Below are 14,946 nucleotides of genomic sequence, written 5' to 3' on the forward strand. Positions count from 1 at the left end.
TTTCATGAAGTTTCTTAACATGACAAACAAGAGTACATGCCTTAAGCATGAGGTGTTTGCTCTACAAATCCCGTGATGTGTGGAAAATAATCCGTTGTGGCCTGTTGGCTGACAGCCTGTGCCAACCTAAATAGGAAAACACCCTCTCTCACTCGGACACTTGGTCTTGTCGCTCGGTAAACAACGATGAGCCTTTGGGTCCAGCCACACCATTCCACATTTGTCACCCTAGAGATGGATTCAGATACTTATTCTGATGCTAAACTTTTAGTATTCTTTCTTCGATTGTGAACAAATAACCTATAGAATTTGCTATGTAAATTTAAAAAATCCGGCTAGGAAGGGAATGACCGTCCTCCCAATATTATATTAAAAACAAACCGAAACATAGTCTCGACCGAAAAAACCCCCGAACCTTGACCCCGTCACTAATGGGTCAATCAACTGTCCACTCTGCAATGCCTAGCCTGAGGTGGCATACAAGATTCTGTTCTCCGAGAGCGTACAAGGCGTAGGATGAATATTTTTTTAAGTAAACCCGAAAATCGTATTGAGCAGATTGAAGTCGAACCTAAAACCTATAGGTGCTACTCAAAAGTCTTAACCATCATGCTAAAGACCATTTCACTTTGCTATGTAAATTTATATTCCTGTTTTTTTACATTGAGCGCATTAATATTCGTAAAAAGTAAACCACAAATTCATTCTATATTTTTTTAAATAATTAATATAAAATTAAGATACCGAATTCATACGAATTCAATTTTTTTATTATAGAGAGAAAATAACACACAAAATATATAAAATTTAATTCTTATATGTTATATTATTCTTAATAATATCATAAAATTTAGCTTCAAATTCTATATATATCAATATTAAAATATTGGAACAATTGGATCTATACCATTAAAAGATCCAAACTTTAGATATATACCATGGACCCCACATGTCATTGACTCATGTGGACCCACATGTAAGTGAGATAATAATGGTATGGATCCAAAGTGGTGATCTTTTAATGGTATGGATCCAAATTTCCCTAAAATATTAGATTTGAAACGGATGTTGTTAAATCATTCCGATCCACGCAGTTTAACGCCATCAAGATCGCAAGTCCAGATCGAAATTTCTCTCTTCACCAAACACACGCTCTCTCTCCCCTTCCCATCTCCTTCCTCCCGCCCCAGATCCGAGCCCGGCGCCCGAGTTCATGGCGAGCGACAGCGACGTCGACGAGGACGAGCTCCTGCAGATTGCGCTGCAGGAGCAGGCGGCGCGGGACCTCAGCCACCAGCGCCCGCCCGCCGCCAACAAGCCCGTTGTCAACCTCGTCCGCCCACCCGCCCCCAATGCTCGCGGCGGCAACGCCAGGGCCGGGGGCGCCGCAGCGAAGGCGCGCCAGCCCAGCCGCGGCGGCGACGAGGACGACGACTCGGAGGTCGAGCTGCTCTCCATCTCCTCCGGCGACGAGGACGACAATCCCCGCGCCCGCGGCCCGCCGCCGCCCCGCGGGGGCGGGGGTGGACGCGCCGGAGCGCGGAGGGCCGCGTCACGGGACGATGGGGACTTCGACGATGAGGAGCCCAGAAGCTGGAAGCGCGTCGACGAGGCAGAGGTATGACCGTGTGTCCGTGTGAGGGATCACCGAGATCTCGATCTCGGGCTACGGTGGTTGCCGTGCTAGCTTAGGCCCCTTCTTGAGATAGAGCGGTTGGGTGATCATGCCAATTTCGTCTGCTTAGCAGGCTGGGGTTGTCCTTGATCACTGAAACTTAGCTTGTCATGTGATCGTGTGCAGAATTTCATGGTACTGTGGTTAACTGTTGTGAATTGTGATGCCTAGTGTCCTAGTGTGCCTGGTGAGTTGGTTCAGTTATGGCACTGCTGAGTAGTCCAGCCTGTTTGGCAGGGGGGACTTATACCGATAGATAAATGATAGAAACTGGCAACTGGCATGGACAAATGTGAGATTAGAATGTTGACAATTAATTAATGGAACTATAGTCAGTGTTTCAAGTTGCTATGGTTGTACTTCATACAATTTTTACTTCATCAGATCAGTTGCCTACCTGCATCTATGCCGTGCATTACTATTTAATTTAGGTTTGCAAATTTCTGAACAAGGAAATAAATCACACCTTGTTTTTTCTAACTAAATATTCCAATAACTAATATGATGCTATACAATGATCCATTGGGATCTCGATCTCTCCCACATACTATCCTTACTTTTCTGTATTCTTGTTTGTCGTGTTTCCAATTTCTCAATTTTTTCGTCAACTTTGCATATTTTGTTAGTATTGTGATACCGTATTGTATATCAGCACTCACCATATAATGATTGCCAAATACTTGGAAAATGATATGTTATTTAGCCTGCTATCTTGTACCTTTGCATTTTCATAATAATGCCAAAATGCATAGTGACTGCCTTCCTTTGCTCCACTCAAGCTTGCTCGCAGGGTTCGAGAAATGCGTGAAGCAAAGGTGGCTCCTAACATTCAAGAACTTGATCAGAAAGCAGCAGCTGCTGCTGCAGCTGCTGCTCGAAAGGCCCTCACGAGTGTACAGACTTTACCAAAAGGAGTTGAGGTTTTAGATCCTTTGGGCCTTGGGTAACTATCTATATCATCAAACTTTTGACCAGTACATGCATTATTTTCCATTTAAGGAACATTTTGTAAATAAAATACACCCTTGTCTATTTGTCATGCGCTATTCTCACCTGTTAGCCGCTATTCTAACCTGTATGCTGGTCTAGCATCTCTTTCTCATTGCTTATTATTCTATGTGATTGTGGCTGTGTACATGTTTGACAGTGGTCCAGTTTTTCTTCTTTCGGATTTTGCTTCTGTTTGGGTGGGAGATGCTAGCTCATTAGAAGGCACTCCAAACTGTTTTGTGGGAGAAGCCCAGTAGGTTGGTGGGTGGGCAATAAGGGGAAGCTCGACAAAAGCTAGGAAGGAAAAACTCTTGACTTGTTTCTTGGTGGCAGTCTCAGGTTCTCTAAAATCCAATAGGAGAACCAGCTGTTTGGTCTCTCTTTAGATTTTAGCAAGAGAACTGAAGCTAGAAGTGGGGCAAAAAAGATTGTACGTAGCAGTTAAAAGCTAATTTATTCCATGTACCTTTTAAAATATGCTGCTGATTCTTATCAAAGAATTGGGCAGATTCTTTTGTATGATATTCTTGGACACAGAAAGTATTGATATTGTACAATTTGTCAGTGTTGCATCATATATTACCTTGTGCCCTAGAATAAGATAACCAATTTCAATTAGTCGAGCCAAGTTAAGGTTATCCTCATCGCATGCTCATTTCCCTTTCATCATTGGATAATATCTATTACCTTACCAGTGTCATTGATAATAAATCCCTGCGGTTGATCACTGACGCTTCAGTAAGTTCTCCAATTTCAAGGGAGAAGTCTCAAGGTTTGGACCCCAATATGCGAGGTAGGTTTGATGGTGTTACAGGAATTCTTCTTGCATTTGATTCATGCTTATTAAGAGGTCTATTTTTTTGCACTTTTGCAGACAAAGTTATCTATTCATCTCCAAATTTTGATCCCAAAGTTTTCCTTTCGTGGGTCCACAAAGACACGAGCGCTGCTGACTTAGAGGCTGGTGCTCTCACCTTGAAAACTGATCTCAAAGGGAGAACACAGCAGAAAAAACAGTTAGTCAAGGAGAACTTCGATTGTTTTGTCTCGTGCAAAACTACAATAGATGGTATTTGTGTAGTTGTTAGATACATCCATATTGCAAAAATGTTCATGATCCTGAGTTCATGGACAATGTTTTGCATCCCCTCGTAACACAGTTTTTTTTGCAGACATTGAGTCGAAATTGAGACAGATAGAGGAAGATCCTGAAGGTGCAGGTACTGCTCACTTGTATTCAGTGACACAAAAAATTAGCGGTGTGGCAAATCGTGCATTTGAGCCTCTATTTGAGAGGCAGGTATATAAACTAAGCTGTCTCTAGAACTATTGCTATTGCTTCAAGTTTCCTTATTGAGTGCACTAAATTCTTAACTTCTGGTACAGGCCCAAGCTGAAAAGATCAGATCTGTTCAGGGAATGCTTCAAAGATTCCGAACACTATTTAACCTACCAAGTGCAATCCGTGGGAACATTAGAAAAGGAGAATATGATCTTGCTGTCAGAGAGTACCAAAAAGCAAAGTCAATTGTTCTTCCTTCTCATGTATGGCAACTTCCTGTTTTGTTTTATCTGCCTATGTTATCCAATTGGATGGTGAAGCATGCATGCATGAATGAGCGCATGGTATGGCGTAATCCCACAGCTGATAAGATATTGTGCATGCATTGTCCAGCTCATGCACTCAATGAAATTAGGTCAGTAGCGTGTTCCAGATTTGTGTTAAATTCTATATTGCACACAATGGCTTAAATATGTATCTTGTCAAATAATGATCTCTAACCTTAAATGTAAGTAACCGATAATCACTCAGCATGGCTGATTCATGCAAAGCTCTTGGAATCACTAGGTTTAACGATCTAGTAACTCATGAATACTTAATCCTCTGAACTGACTCGTTTGTGTTTGCACCGCTTGACCGTTTGACTCGGTATCTTTTTGTTGTAGAAAATAGAAATTATGTCTGATTCCATGCTGAAGTATAGCACCTGCAAGTTTCTCCACCATGTTTTGTGGCCCCATTGTTCATTGTTAGGCACTAGATCTACTGCATTCAGTATGTTTACTAGATGTTGTTATGTTGAACAACCTGCAGGTGGGGATACTAAAACGTGTACTCGAAGAGGTCGAAAAGGTGATGCAAGAATTCAGGGGCATGCTTTATAAGTCCATGGAGGATCCTCATCTTGATCTTGCTGAGGTTAGTGGAACATGGTTATAATATCTGTCTTTAGATACTTTTAAAAATTACCTACTTTTGTTGACAATTAAAAATGGTTTAGCCTGCAAGTTTAGGTTTATGTATTATTGAACATAACCATATAGAGAAAACATTATAGAGGACAATTAGCAGATGATTATAGAACACTGCTTGTTTAAAATCGACTACTTGATTTCCTAGTACTTAACTACTTAAGTCTATTTTAAGATTGAAATTATCTGATGTTTTTGTTCTGTTTGCTTACTGATTTTTGTTTTTTACCGTTCAGATTGAGAACATTGTTCGTCTATTGTTGGAGTTGGAACCTGAAACAGATCCAGTGTGGCATTATTTAAATATTCAGGTTCAATTTTAATCTAAATATGCGTGCTGGCTTTTCAATTCTGTGACTTCTGTTTGTATTTTCTTTTTATTTATACCATAATATTTCCTATCAGAATAGCAGGATTCATGGATTGTTTGAAAAGTGTACTCAAGATCATGACTCGAGAATGGAAGTTTTGCAAAATAAAATTCGCGAAAAAGTGCTCTCTGATTCGAAGTGGAGGCAGCTGCAACAAGATTCAAATAAATCTGTGAGCATATTACTTTCTGTAGTTCAACATATCATATTTACATTCTATTTTGTGTCTTCCCTATGTTGATGTAGACCTTTTTGTTTAGCTGGAAGTTGATTCTACCATTGGTGATTCTCCTCGAGTTGATCAGTTGTCAACAAACTTTATGGCTGAGGAAGCTGATAGTTTAAGGGCCACCTACATTCGTAGGCTAACTTCTGTACTGATCCAGCATGTTCCAGCTTTCTGGAGATTAGCTTTATCTGTTTTCAGTGGAAAATTTGCCAAGGTAAGAACCTTAACAGTTGCATTACAATTTACAAGAAAAATGTAAATAGTTGACATTGTAACTAACTAACTATATGGTTTTCAAAATTTTTTCACGAAGCATATAGCTCTGCTGAACCACAGAAACCTATACACTCTTCTACCTCTAATGGTTGTGCAATAGTAAACTGAAATTAAAGGGTATTTATGATAACACCTGTATGAATCATGATGCCTGCTTTACTCATTGTGAAGAAGATGAGAATGATCCTTCTTATACTTATTTTTGTTTTGGAAAGAGATTTTACATGGATTTGCTAATTATATATATTGTTTATTTTCAGGCAGCTTCTGGTAACGTAGTTTCTGATTTTGATGTGAATGCAAAGCCGACTGCAAATAAGAATGATGAAAAAGGTGGAGAAGTAAAGTACACAAACCACACTCTTGATGAAGTTGGTAGTATGGTTCAGGCTACTATATCGGCTTTTGACACTAAGGTGCATTTAGTATGTTGTTTGGGATTTTAACATTACACGTGATTGTTAGCTGTAAACATTTGATTGTATTAGTAATTTAACATGCTTTGATAAAAACAGGTTCAGAGTACCTTCCGTGATTTTGAGGAATGCAACATTCTTTGTCCATACATGAGTGACACTATAAAAGAAATAGCTAAGGCCTGTCAGACTCTTGAAGGGAAGGATTCGTCTCCAACTGCTGGTATGACCTATTAATTAGAGCTTTTCCCAAATCTGCAAAATGCGTCTTGTATCCTGAATGTGTTAACAATTATGCCAGTAAAAATGTTGCGCACACTTCATTTTGAAATGACAAAGCTTTACATTCTACGGCTTTGTTCATGGATGCGGGCAACAACAAAGGAGATATCAAAAGATGAGACTTGGGTTACTTTATCCACCCTTGAGAGAAACAAGTCCCAGTATGCGATTTCATGCTTGCCCCTGGAGTTCCGTGACATAACAGTTTCAGCTATGGACCGAATTGATACGTAAGACTGCTCTATTTCTATGTAGTATTGCATCTTTTTGCAGTTTCTTATGCTGCATTATTTCCAAAGCCCTGTGAAAGTTGTTTTGTTGCATTGTTGCTTTGCAATTGGCCGTCTTTTTTAATATCTACTCCCTATATTCCAAATTGCAAGATGTTTTGACTTCTCGAAATTCGTAGCTTTGACTATGCACTTAGATATACACCACGTCAAGAGTAATCAGTAATGTATCTAAAAAACCAAAAATGCCTTTTAATTTGTAAGCTGGAACAGAAGGAGTGTTTGCTAATAGATAACTATTTCTTTTGTTGCACTTAAGCAGTATTCCTTTTTGGCAGTAAGTATAGTTGTTAGTGTCAGGATTCAGAAAGGAATTTGTCATACTGTGTTTTATAATTTTATTGCTACATCAGTCTTGCTTTAATTGTTATTGTAATGATTACACGTAAGCTTTTGCTATTAATAACCTTTTAGGTTTCTGGTTATCCTGTCTTACCTAGAAATGAATCCTTTTATCTGAGCAATGCCATCAATATCAAATCGTCTAATCGTTCCTAGTCGCCATGGCACCAATCAGTCTGACTTATCATGATTAGTTGTGATTAATCACCACTGATCGTGACTAATTGTAGTGCATAGCTGATCGCTATGGCACCGATCAGCCTAATTAATCGCGATCATTGCATCTGAGTTTCAAGGTTTGTGTCTCTCTTGTCTCTTGCTCTGCAAAATCTGAAATTTTTCTTGAGCACAACCTTCTAAAGTGACGACACACCAGTCTCCAGGCTCTATGTTCAGTATATTCTGAGTTCTCTCCCCCCTTCTCCCCACGCTGCAAAATTTGGGGATGGCAAGTACTTTCCTGCCTTCATTTTAGGTAGTGTTGAACAGGTCCATAATCTGTGTTTCTTTTTTTTCAGTATGATTCTTAATCTGATGAGCGAGACTGCGAAGTCATATGACATTTCTCAACCACTTCAGGAAATCAATGAGTCTGTTAGACTTGCATTTTTGAATTCCTTTCTGGACTTTGCTGGTATGAATTTCTCTAAGTAGCTAGAGGAACCTTTTTAGCATCATTCTCTAGTCATGGTCTAGAAGGGCAGGCTGGTGCAATGGTGAGAGCTGTGTGACCTATGTCACTGGGTCTCCAGGTTGTGGGTTCGAAGCAGCCTCTCCTCATTTGCGGGGGGAAGGCTGCCTCGGTTTATCCCTTCCCAGACCCCACTCATGTGGAGCCTCCGGCACGGGGTCTGCCCTTTGTTTTTCTCTAGTAATGGTCTCTGAAAATCTTTGTAATTGCTTCAGGTTATCTGGAGAGGTTTGGAGGTGAACTAACCGAGAACAGACCAAACAAAGAAAACAATTATGTCTCAAATGGATACATAAATGGTACTAGAGAAACATTTGTTAACACAGATGGAGATTTGCACAAAAAGCTGCTGGTTGTTTTGAGTAACATTGGGTATTGTAAAGCTGAACTTTCAGAAGAACTTTACAGCAAATATAGACACATTTGGTCTCCAGTCAGGTACCTGATAGCATTCATGAAGTCTTCGCCCTCTCTTTGTGTGAGAAAGCATGTCCTCATTATAGAAGCTGTTCTCAAGTACGTCTAATCTATTCAATGAAAATTTTGTCACAGGAATAATGAGGAGCGAAGTTCTGACATGCGAGACCTGAGGACTTCTTTCTCTGCACTTGAAGAGAAAGTCCTGGACCAATATACTTTTGCAAAGGTATGATGCACAATTCAGGACATAGTGTTGATTAACTACTGAATGCATGATTTAGCAAAATTGATTGTCATATATATTATAACCCCAGTATCTTTCTTTCATATAGGTGAGAATCTGATACAGGTTTAGTGTTTTCCATTCAGCCATTCCTCAAACAGTACAATAATCGTGAAAACTTACTAAAGTGCACAATAATTTTATGACTGGGCTAACTAACAAACTTTGTTTTAGTGTAGGTTCATAATTACTTTACTTTTTGTAAGAGCACAACAATTTTATTGGAAATTTCCTATTATTTTGATAAATACTGGAGTTATTTTGTTGTATCATATTGTTTTGTGCTTTGGACAACTGCAAATAGCAGTTTAGAATAGCTGTCACAGGATCATAGCACTTAATGAAGTGTTAGGAAGTTTCATCTTGTGAATGCTATGGACAACTGTAAATCTGAAGTGTTATGAAATTTCATGGGCCCTACTTGATGCTAGAGATTTTTTTTTCTTGAATGTCAATATTTTTAACTTTCAGCACATTATGGTGTTTACCTTTGCTGTACTTATCCTGATATTTTGTTGTTGTTGTTTGATTAGTCAAACTTGATCAGAAGTGCTGCACAAAGTTATCTTTTGGATTCTGGGATTTATTGGGGAGCAGCGCCAATGGTAAAGGTATGTAGTATAAATTTAAAACACACAATCCATTTATGTTGTGGCACTGTATGTGTTCCAATTTTTTTTTTTTTGAAACAATGAAAAGTATGATGGATCTTGAATCTCCATCATGAGATTTAGTTCAAACCTTGAAACATCTTGCTATTTACTGCAAGAGCAGTTACATCCAGAATATGTTGTGGATTACAACTGTGCCTGATGTTTGGGTACATTTATGGAAATGGATTGGCATCCTTGTGTTTGTTGTTGTACCAATGCCTCTTGTTTTCTTGTGAAACTACAATCTCATCAATGTTATTGCTTTCTCCTTGCAGGGCATTCGAGATGCAACTCTTGACTTACTGCACATCCTTGTAGCAGTACATGCAGAGGTTTCCATCAATTTATTTTCTTATTTTGATTATTTATTAAACCTTGTCATGGCATCATTGTCTTTCCTAAAATGCTTGAAATTGGCACAATTACAAACACTTTACTGAAATTTTGGTGTGGTCTTTGGGCCCACAGGTTCTATGTCAATACTGTTGTGTTCATATTTGCATCAGCAAAAAGCCCCGATGCTAAGTGAAGTAGCTGAAATTTAGTATTTTTGTGGCAACAACTAGCACAATCTTGTATGGCACCTAGTACTGGGTACAGTGTTTGTCCATCTAGTTGGTGACAGCATACAAATTTTACTTTTAGGATGTGTGTCTGGAAAGATCTGTTATTTATGTGCTTTTCACCTTCTGATATTGAAATATTTTGCGTAATGAGAAAAATACTGTAGCATTCTTTCAAAGTTTGTTTAAGTTATTCATTACTTAGAAAAAGAAATGCTAATGAAGGAGCCCTATGCTGCCCATTTTGGGAATGACCATTTTGTTACTGCATGTATTTCGTTTCTGATTGTTACATATATTTAATTATGCCGTCAGCATTGTCTGTCCTACGAGTACAATTTGACAATGTATCCTCATGTCTATTTCGAAAGAGTAGATGCGATTCTCACTTTTTACTTTCAGGTATACTCTGGCGCTCGGCCTCTGTTGGAGAAGACAATGAAAATTTTGGTTGAGGGTTTGGTCGACATCTTTCTTAGTGTTTTTCATGAGAATAAGACCAAAGATATTAGATTGTTGGATGCGAATGGTTTTTGTCAACTGATGCTTGAGGTAAACGCTAATTTTTATTTGCCACTAGATTCTTCTCAAGTCATAGCTATATGCTAAGGGCTAACTGCTCAAGTGCTCTGCTTGGTTTACTGCCTTTTGTGCTATATTCCTGCAGCTTGAGTATTTTGAGACTGTACTGCACACGTACTTCTCACCTGAGGCGCAACAGGCTATGAAATCTTTACAAGAGAATTTGTTGGAAAAGGCCTGTGAAAGTGTTGCAGAAGCCATGGAAAATCCTGGACACCAACGTCGACCAACCCGTGGCAGTGAAGATACAGCATCGGATGACAGACAGCCATCAGTATCACCTGATGATTTGCTTGTAAGTGCACATAAATATTCTACTTATGGATTTGCAAGTAGATGCAATACACTTCTGTCAGTGTAGTTTGACATCAATTTTGTGAAAGCAGAGTTTTCTGCTGTCCTCTGAAAGTTTCAGTTTCTGTTGCTATTTTCACAACAAATATAATTTTCTTTCCAGGTGCTTGCTCAGCAGTGCAGTAGTGATCTGCTGCAAGGGGAGTTGGAGAGGACTCGATTGAACATAGCCTGTTTCATGGAGTCGACCCTTCAACCAACAGCTGCGCCAGCAGGCCCAAAGCCTGCCGCACATTCTTCTTACCAAGCACAGCATGCTCCCGTCCAAACGTCCTCGCCTAGTTTTAGAAGGCAGCAGACTGGTACAAGTTCCCCTGTAGTCTCCAGGCGGCGCCGGTGAGCTTAGTGCATCTTTCCATCATTGGCGTAGCCTCTTCCCGGAGTTTCCTTCCTTTTCCCCCCTCACATGTGTGCTTTTTTTAATCACTTGTAATTGTCATCCTGTTGTCATGTGTTACGAATTTCGATCCATTCTTTTGGTGTTGTATAAGATGAAAAGGAGGAGTACAGTACTGGTGCTGCTGCACGGGATCATGGAATTGTATAATATCGACGAGTCAAATATTATTGCTGCTTGAAGATACCACCACAGCTTTATGTATATGGAATTCTGGAGTTGTCGGTCTGCGCCAACTTCCTTCCTGCGGTCGTCACCGCATGTTTGTACATTCGTCGCTTGGACAGTTTTATGTATCCCGAGATTTGTTAATATTGTATCAGTTGGTTCGTGATTGTTGATATGTCTGCATGCTTTGTGCTGTGGAGGTAATTGTCGTGCTACTCCATTAGTATATGCCGTATCGTTGTACTGCTAAAGCTATAGTCCAGGAACCTGAACCTGCATGTCAAGGCCTCGCTGTACCGAGCGCTGGAAGGCGCCAACCGAGGGATAATCTGAATGACGTTGGTCCGCCAAGCGCTCGGAGATCCCTTCCCTGTGGGCTCCCAGGCCAGAGCCCACAGCCAGCTTGCACATGAAACGTAGTTTTACCATCATTATTAACTGGGACTGTATATGCTAGACGCAAACAGAACACTAGTTAGTGAACCAGAGCTAATAAAAATAGAATCTGACAGCCCTGAGATGTGGATTTCATCTTTTCATTTTTATAGTTACGATCTTACCCACCTTACTTTGTAGCTGCCAACAGCTTTTTCAGTAAAGTACTGACACGGGGGGTGTTTGGGTGGTGGATGGATGATGGAAGCTCATCTACGGTACGATTTCCAATTTCCATACCGGGGAAGAAGAGAACAAAAAGTTAGGACTGTGATCCTCCAAAAAATTGACGTCAAGGACCTACTGTAAAATTTCCTCACGGCATGGCAATGTTTGTGTATAGTGTTCGGAGTTGTCATGACCCGCTATAGGCCTTGTCTGTATTTCGCTTCCCAATTCATTTTTGTGAGAATAAATCAATATAAATGCAGAATCCGTCAGTCGTCAATCCGTCGCCTCCTAAGTTTTAAAAGTACAGACCCATTCATCTTCATCCGCACATAAGCCTCACGATATCTAGATTCTCGTGACAACTAGATTATCTAGAAATCTAGATTATCAGAAAAGCTCTTTAGAAAAAAGTTATCCTGAACAGCCTCTTGTTGTTCTCATGCTCTTGGTGACTGGTTACTACCATATAATTTGATCGTATGATGATTGTATGAGATATTTGATTGCACAATTGTTCTTTATTTAAGGTGTAGGCCCACAAACTGCTGGTAGTGGTGCTTATACTTTTTTTTTTCTTGAAACTGCCTATACTTTGTTTGAATGGACTAGAGGTAATAATTAATTGTTAAAATTAGCTAGAGACGTCTAAACAACTTAGCCAATTGTTCAACTATTAGCTGCTTTTACCTAAATACATCCAAACATCCCCACTATTAGTCTATCTAACTATTAGCTACAATCTCAACTACACATTAGTTCATTAGTTGGTTCAACTCAGTTAAAACCAGCTGATAGTTAGCCAGCTATTTGTTATCTAGCTAATCTTACCAGCAATTTTGGTTCAACTCAATTAAAACCAGCTAATAGTTAGTCATCTATTTGTTATCTAGTTAATCTTACTAGCAATTATTTTAGCAACTAACTAGTAACTCTATTTAAACATGCCTTTAGCTAGGCTGTCTCCAACAGCCTTCCTATCCACCCCTGTCTCACTCACTATTTTAAATTCTATTCTATAAATAATATAGTCTACAGTGCAAATTTTATTTTATATAGTCGTATGCACCCTCTGTTGAGCCTTAGTGTGATGTGCGACGCTAGTAAAACACACGTCAGTGGAATGTGTGATCCTAGTGGAAAGTGTGACGCTGGTGGACTACTACGTGAAATAGAAATTTAATCATTGTATTTTCCGTAACAAGAAAGGGACTTTTGCACTTGATCCCTCAAAAGAAAGTATCTTTGCTAGCAGATATGTTTTTTTCCTTTTTTTATTTGAAAACACAACACAACAAGAAATAAACCTGGCCTCAAACGAGTCATACACTTCTATACAAACAGGGGTAAAAAATCAAGTCTAATAAAAACTATTTTGAAACTCATGGCTGAAAGGAAGTATAAAATTAGGTGCTTAAAGATGCTCCAGATGATATAATAAAGCAACTCTTGTTCTAAAAAAACAAGAATAACCAAAAGAGAAGGGAGCAAAAATAGAGCATTGTTAGTGTAAAAGTAATTCAGAGCTCAAGAAGCAACAAGCCAAAGGAGCAGAAATTAAGGATAGTAGAGAGAGGAACTGGAAACTGCCAGTAAAGTAACTGGCACAGTAAAATTATACCCTACTCCCCCACCTTAAACTAAGGAAAAGAAAGATAATACTAAACAAACATGATTCTTTAAGATGGGACTAGCTGGCTCAAGAAATCCATGTGAACCTCATTAAATTCAGAAAAGTATCAAGCGCTTCAATAAATCCTGAAACAGTTTTAGCATGTCTTGGGCCACCAACTGAAAAAACTGGCGACCTTAATTTGTAGCAGCCGCAAGCAAATGAAAGGTAGCGTGATTTTTTTTTTCTCTCTCTTGAAAATATATACTTAAAGCATGAAAGACAATGTTTATCAAGAGTAGAGCCACATTGCCTATAAATAGACCTGATCAACCCTACAGTTTTTTGCACAGCAACAAGTCCTCAACTTCAAAACAATACTAGTCTTTGATCTCCTACTAGTACCTGGATATGGCTCAAGGGGGTAACAAGGGCAAGAAGGCAGTGTCACTGCGAGAGAAGAAAGATGGTGCAAATAATGCAGCCCTAGCGGCCTTAAGCAAAGAAGCAGGGGAGTATAACTCTATGGTAAGTGCCAGCGCTTCATGGGTTCTTGATGCTCCATTACTTCTACAGATTTTAGAAATAGGTGTGTGTTGTCGCACACACTAAGTAGAAATATATGATAGATTTATGGTCTCGTTATTGACAGATGAACAGGGTTGAAACGATGGCTGGTCCAGAGCTGAGGGAGTACGTCTCACAAAACAAACACACACTGGGTAGCAAACTGAAAGCAACAATTAAGAAGGTCAGCATCATACTGCTGGTCATACGAACTCATGATCACTAGTTCCATATATATATAGCATTATTATTAGGATAGGATATATGTCATGTAATAAGTTAATGTACATGAACTACCGTATTGCAGCTTCTACGGAAAGGTAAGCCCAATAAGAAGAGGAGGACTATGCTGCACCTGCACCCGATCGTAGGCGCCACACTCAAATTTCATAAAGATGATGACATGCCTGGAGCTGTTTGATCTGCAGGAGATGCGTAAAGGGACGGACGGATAGACTGACCATGCATGCCTAGCAAGATAATATATGTATTCACTGTTTACCATGTCGTATGGGATGGGACCGCTGTTTATGTTGTATTTGGCCGGCGCAAAACGAGTTATTATAAAGCCTCCAAGAGATTGTCAGAGCATCACCGGGAGTCTGTAAAACATCTTTATATTTTTTTAGTAAAAAGAGAAAAAAGGTACCCCTCAAACATTTTGGTAAAAGAGATTATTAAAAATAAAATAAAAAGCTATCGAATATCCTTTCTGACTCTCAAGTTTTCAAAATTGAGAGAAACTCACTATCTGTTTTCCTTGTGGTGTTATTTTTCTCATGAAATAGTTTGATGTTTTTGATACAAAATTGTTTAAGAAGCTATTATAGCAGACTGTTGGAGAAGGACATAATTTAAGGTTATTATTTTTCTATCAATCTGCTAGATCTATTAGTTTAGCAAGTAAATTATACCATACGGCATACCTT

The 14,946-nt window shown here is 39.3% G+C and overlaps 2 protein-coding genes across 2 annotated transcripts; both read left to right on the forward strand.

Moving 5' to 3' along the window:
• Positions 1-1,108: 1,108 nt before the first annotated feature.
• On the forward strand, positions 1,109-11,410 carry LOC103641640 (exocyst complex component SEC5B). Its single transcript, XM_008664973.4, has 21 exons — positions 1,109-1,618; positions 2,455-2,618; positions 3,361-3,458; positions 3,540-3,734; positions 3,838-3,965; positions 4,052-4,210; positions 4,761-4,865; positions 5,155-5,229; positions 5,324-5,461; positions 5,550-5,732; positions 6,055-6,210; positions 6,310-6,433; positions 6,512-6,722; positions 7,643-7,758; positions 8,031-8,253; positions 8,368-8,461; positions 9,052-9,129; positions 9,447-9,503; positions 10,137-10,286; positions 10,402-10,611; positions 10,774-11,410. The coding sequence occupies exons 1-21, from the start codon at positions 1,214-1,216 to the stop codon at positions 11,008-11,010; spliced, it is 3,306 nt and encodes a 1,101-aa protein (XP_008663195.1). The 5' UTR covers positions 1,109-1,213; the 3' UTR covers positions 11,011-11,410.
• A 2,402-nt stretch (positions 11,411-13,812) lies between these two features.
• Positions 13,813-14,656, forward strand: LOC103641641 (uncharacterized). The gene is made up of 3 exons (XM_008664974.2): positions 13,813-13,978; positions 14,103-14,201; positions 14,325-14,656. Exons 1-3 carry the CDS (start codon positions 13,862-13,864, stop codon positions 14,436-14,438), a joined length of 330 nt encoding a protein of 109 aa, XP_008663196.1. The 5' UTR covers positions 13,813-13,861; the 3' UTR covers positions 14,439-14,656.
• The last annotated feature ends 290 nt before the right edge of the window (positions 14,657-14,946 follow it).

This window comes from Zea mays, chromosome 10, assembly GCF_902167145.1.
Source record: "Zea mays cultivar B73 chromosome 10, Zm-B73-REFERENCE-NAM-5.0, whole genome shotgun sequence".
In the NCBI taxonomy this organism is placed as follows: Eukaryota; Viridiplantae; Streptophyta; class Magnoliopsida; order Poales; family Poaceae; genus Zea; species Zea mays.

Coding starts and splice junctions, on each gene's coding strand:
- LOC103641640 (XM_008664973.4), top strand. CDS start 1,214: ATGGCGAGCGACAGCGACGTCGACGAGGACGAGCTCCTGCAGATTGCG. Junction 5,462..5,549: donor AACAAGATTCAAATAAATCT/GTGAGCATATTA, acceptor CTTTTTGTTTAG/CTGGAAGTTGATTCTACCAT. Junction 6,211..6,309: donor TATCGGCTTTTGACACTAAG/GTGCATTTAGTA, acceptor TGATAAAAACAG/GTTCAGAGTACCTTCCGTGA.
- LOC103641641 (XM_008664974.2), top strand. CDS start 13,862: ATGGCTCAAGGGGGTAACAAGGGCAAGAAGGCAGTGTCACTGCGAGAG. Junction 13,979..14,102: donor CAGGGGAGTATAACTCTATG/GTAAGTGCCAGC, acceptor CGTTATTGACAG/ATGAACAGGGTTGAAACGAT. Junction 14,202..14,324: donor TGAAAGCAACAATTAAGAAG/GTCAGCATCATA, acceptor ACCGTATTGCAG/CTTCTACGGAAAGGTAAGCC.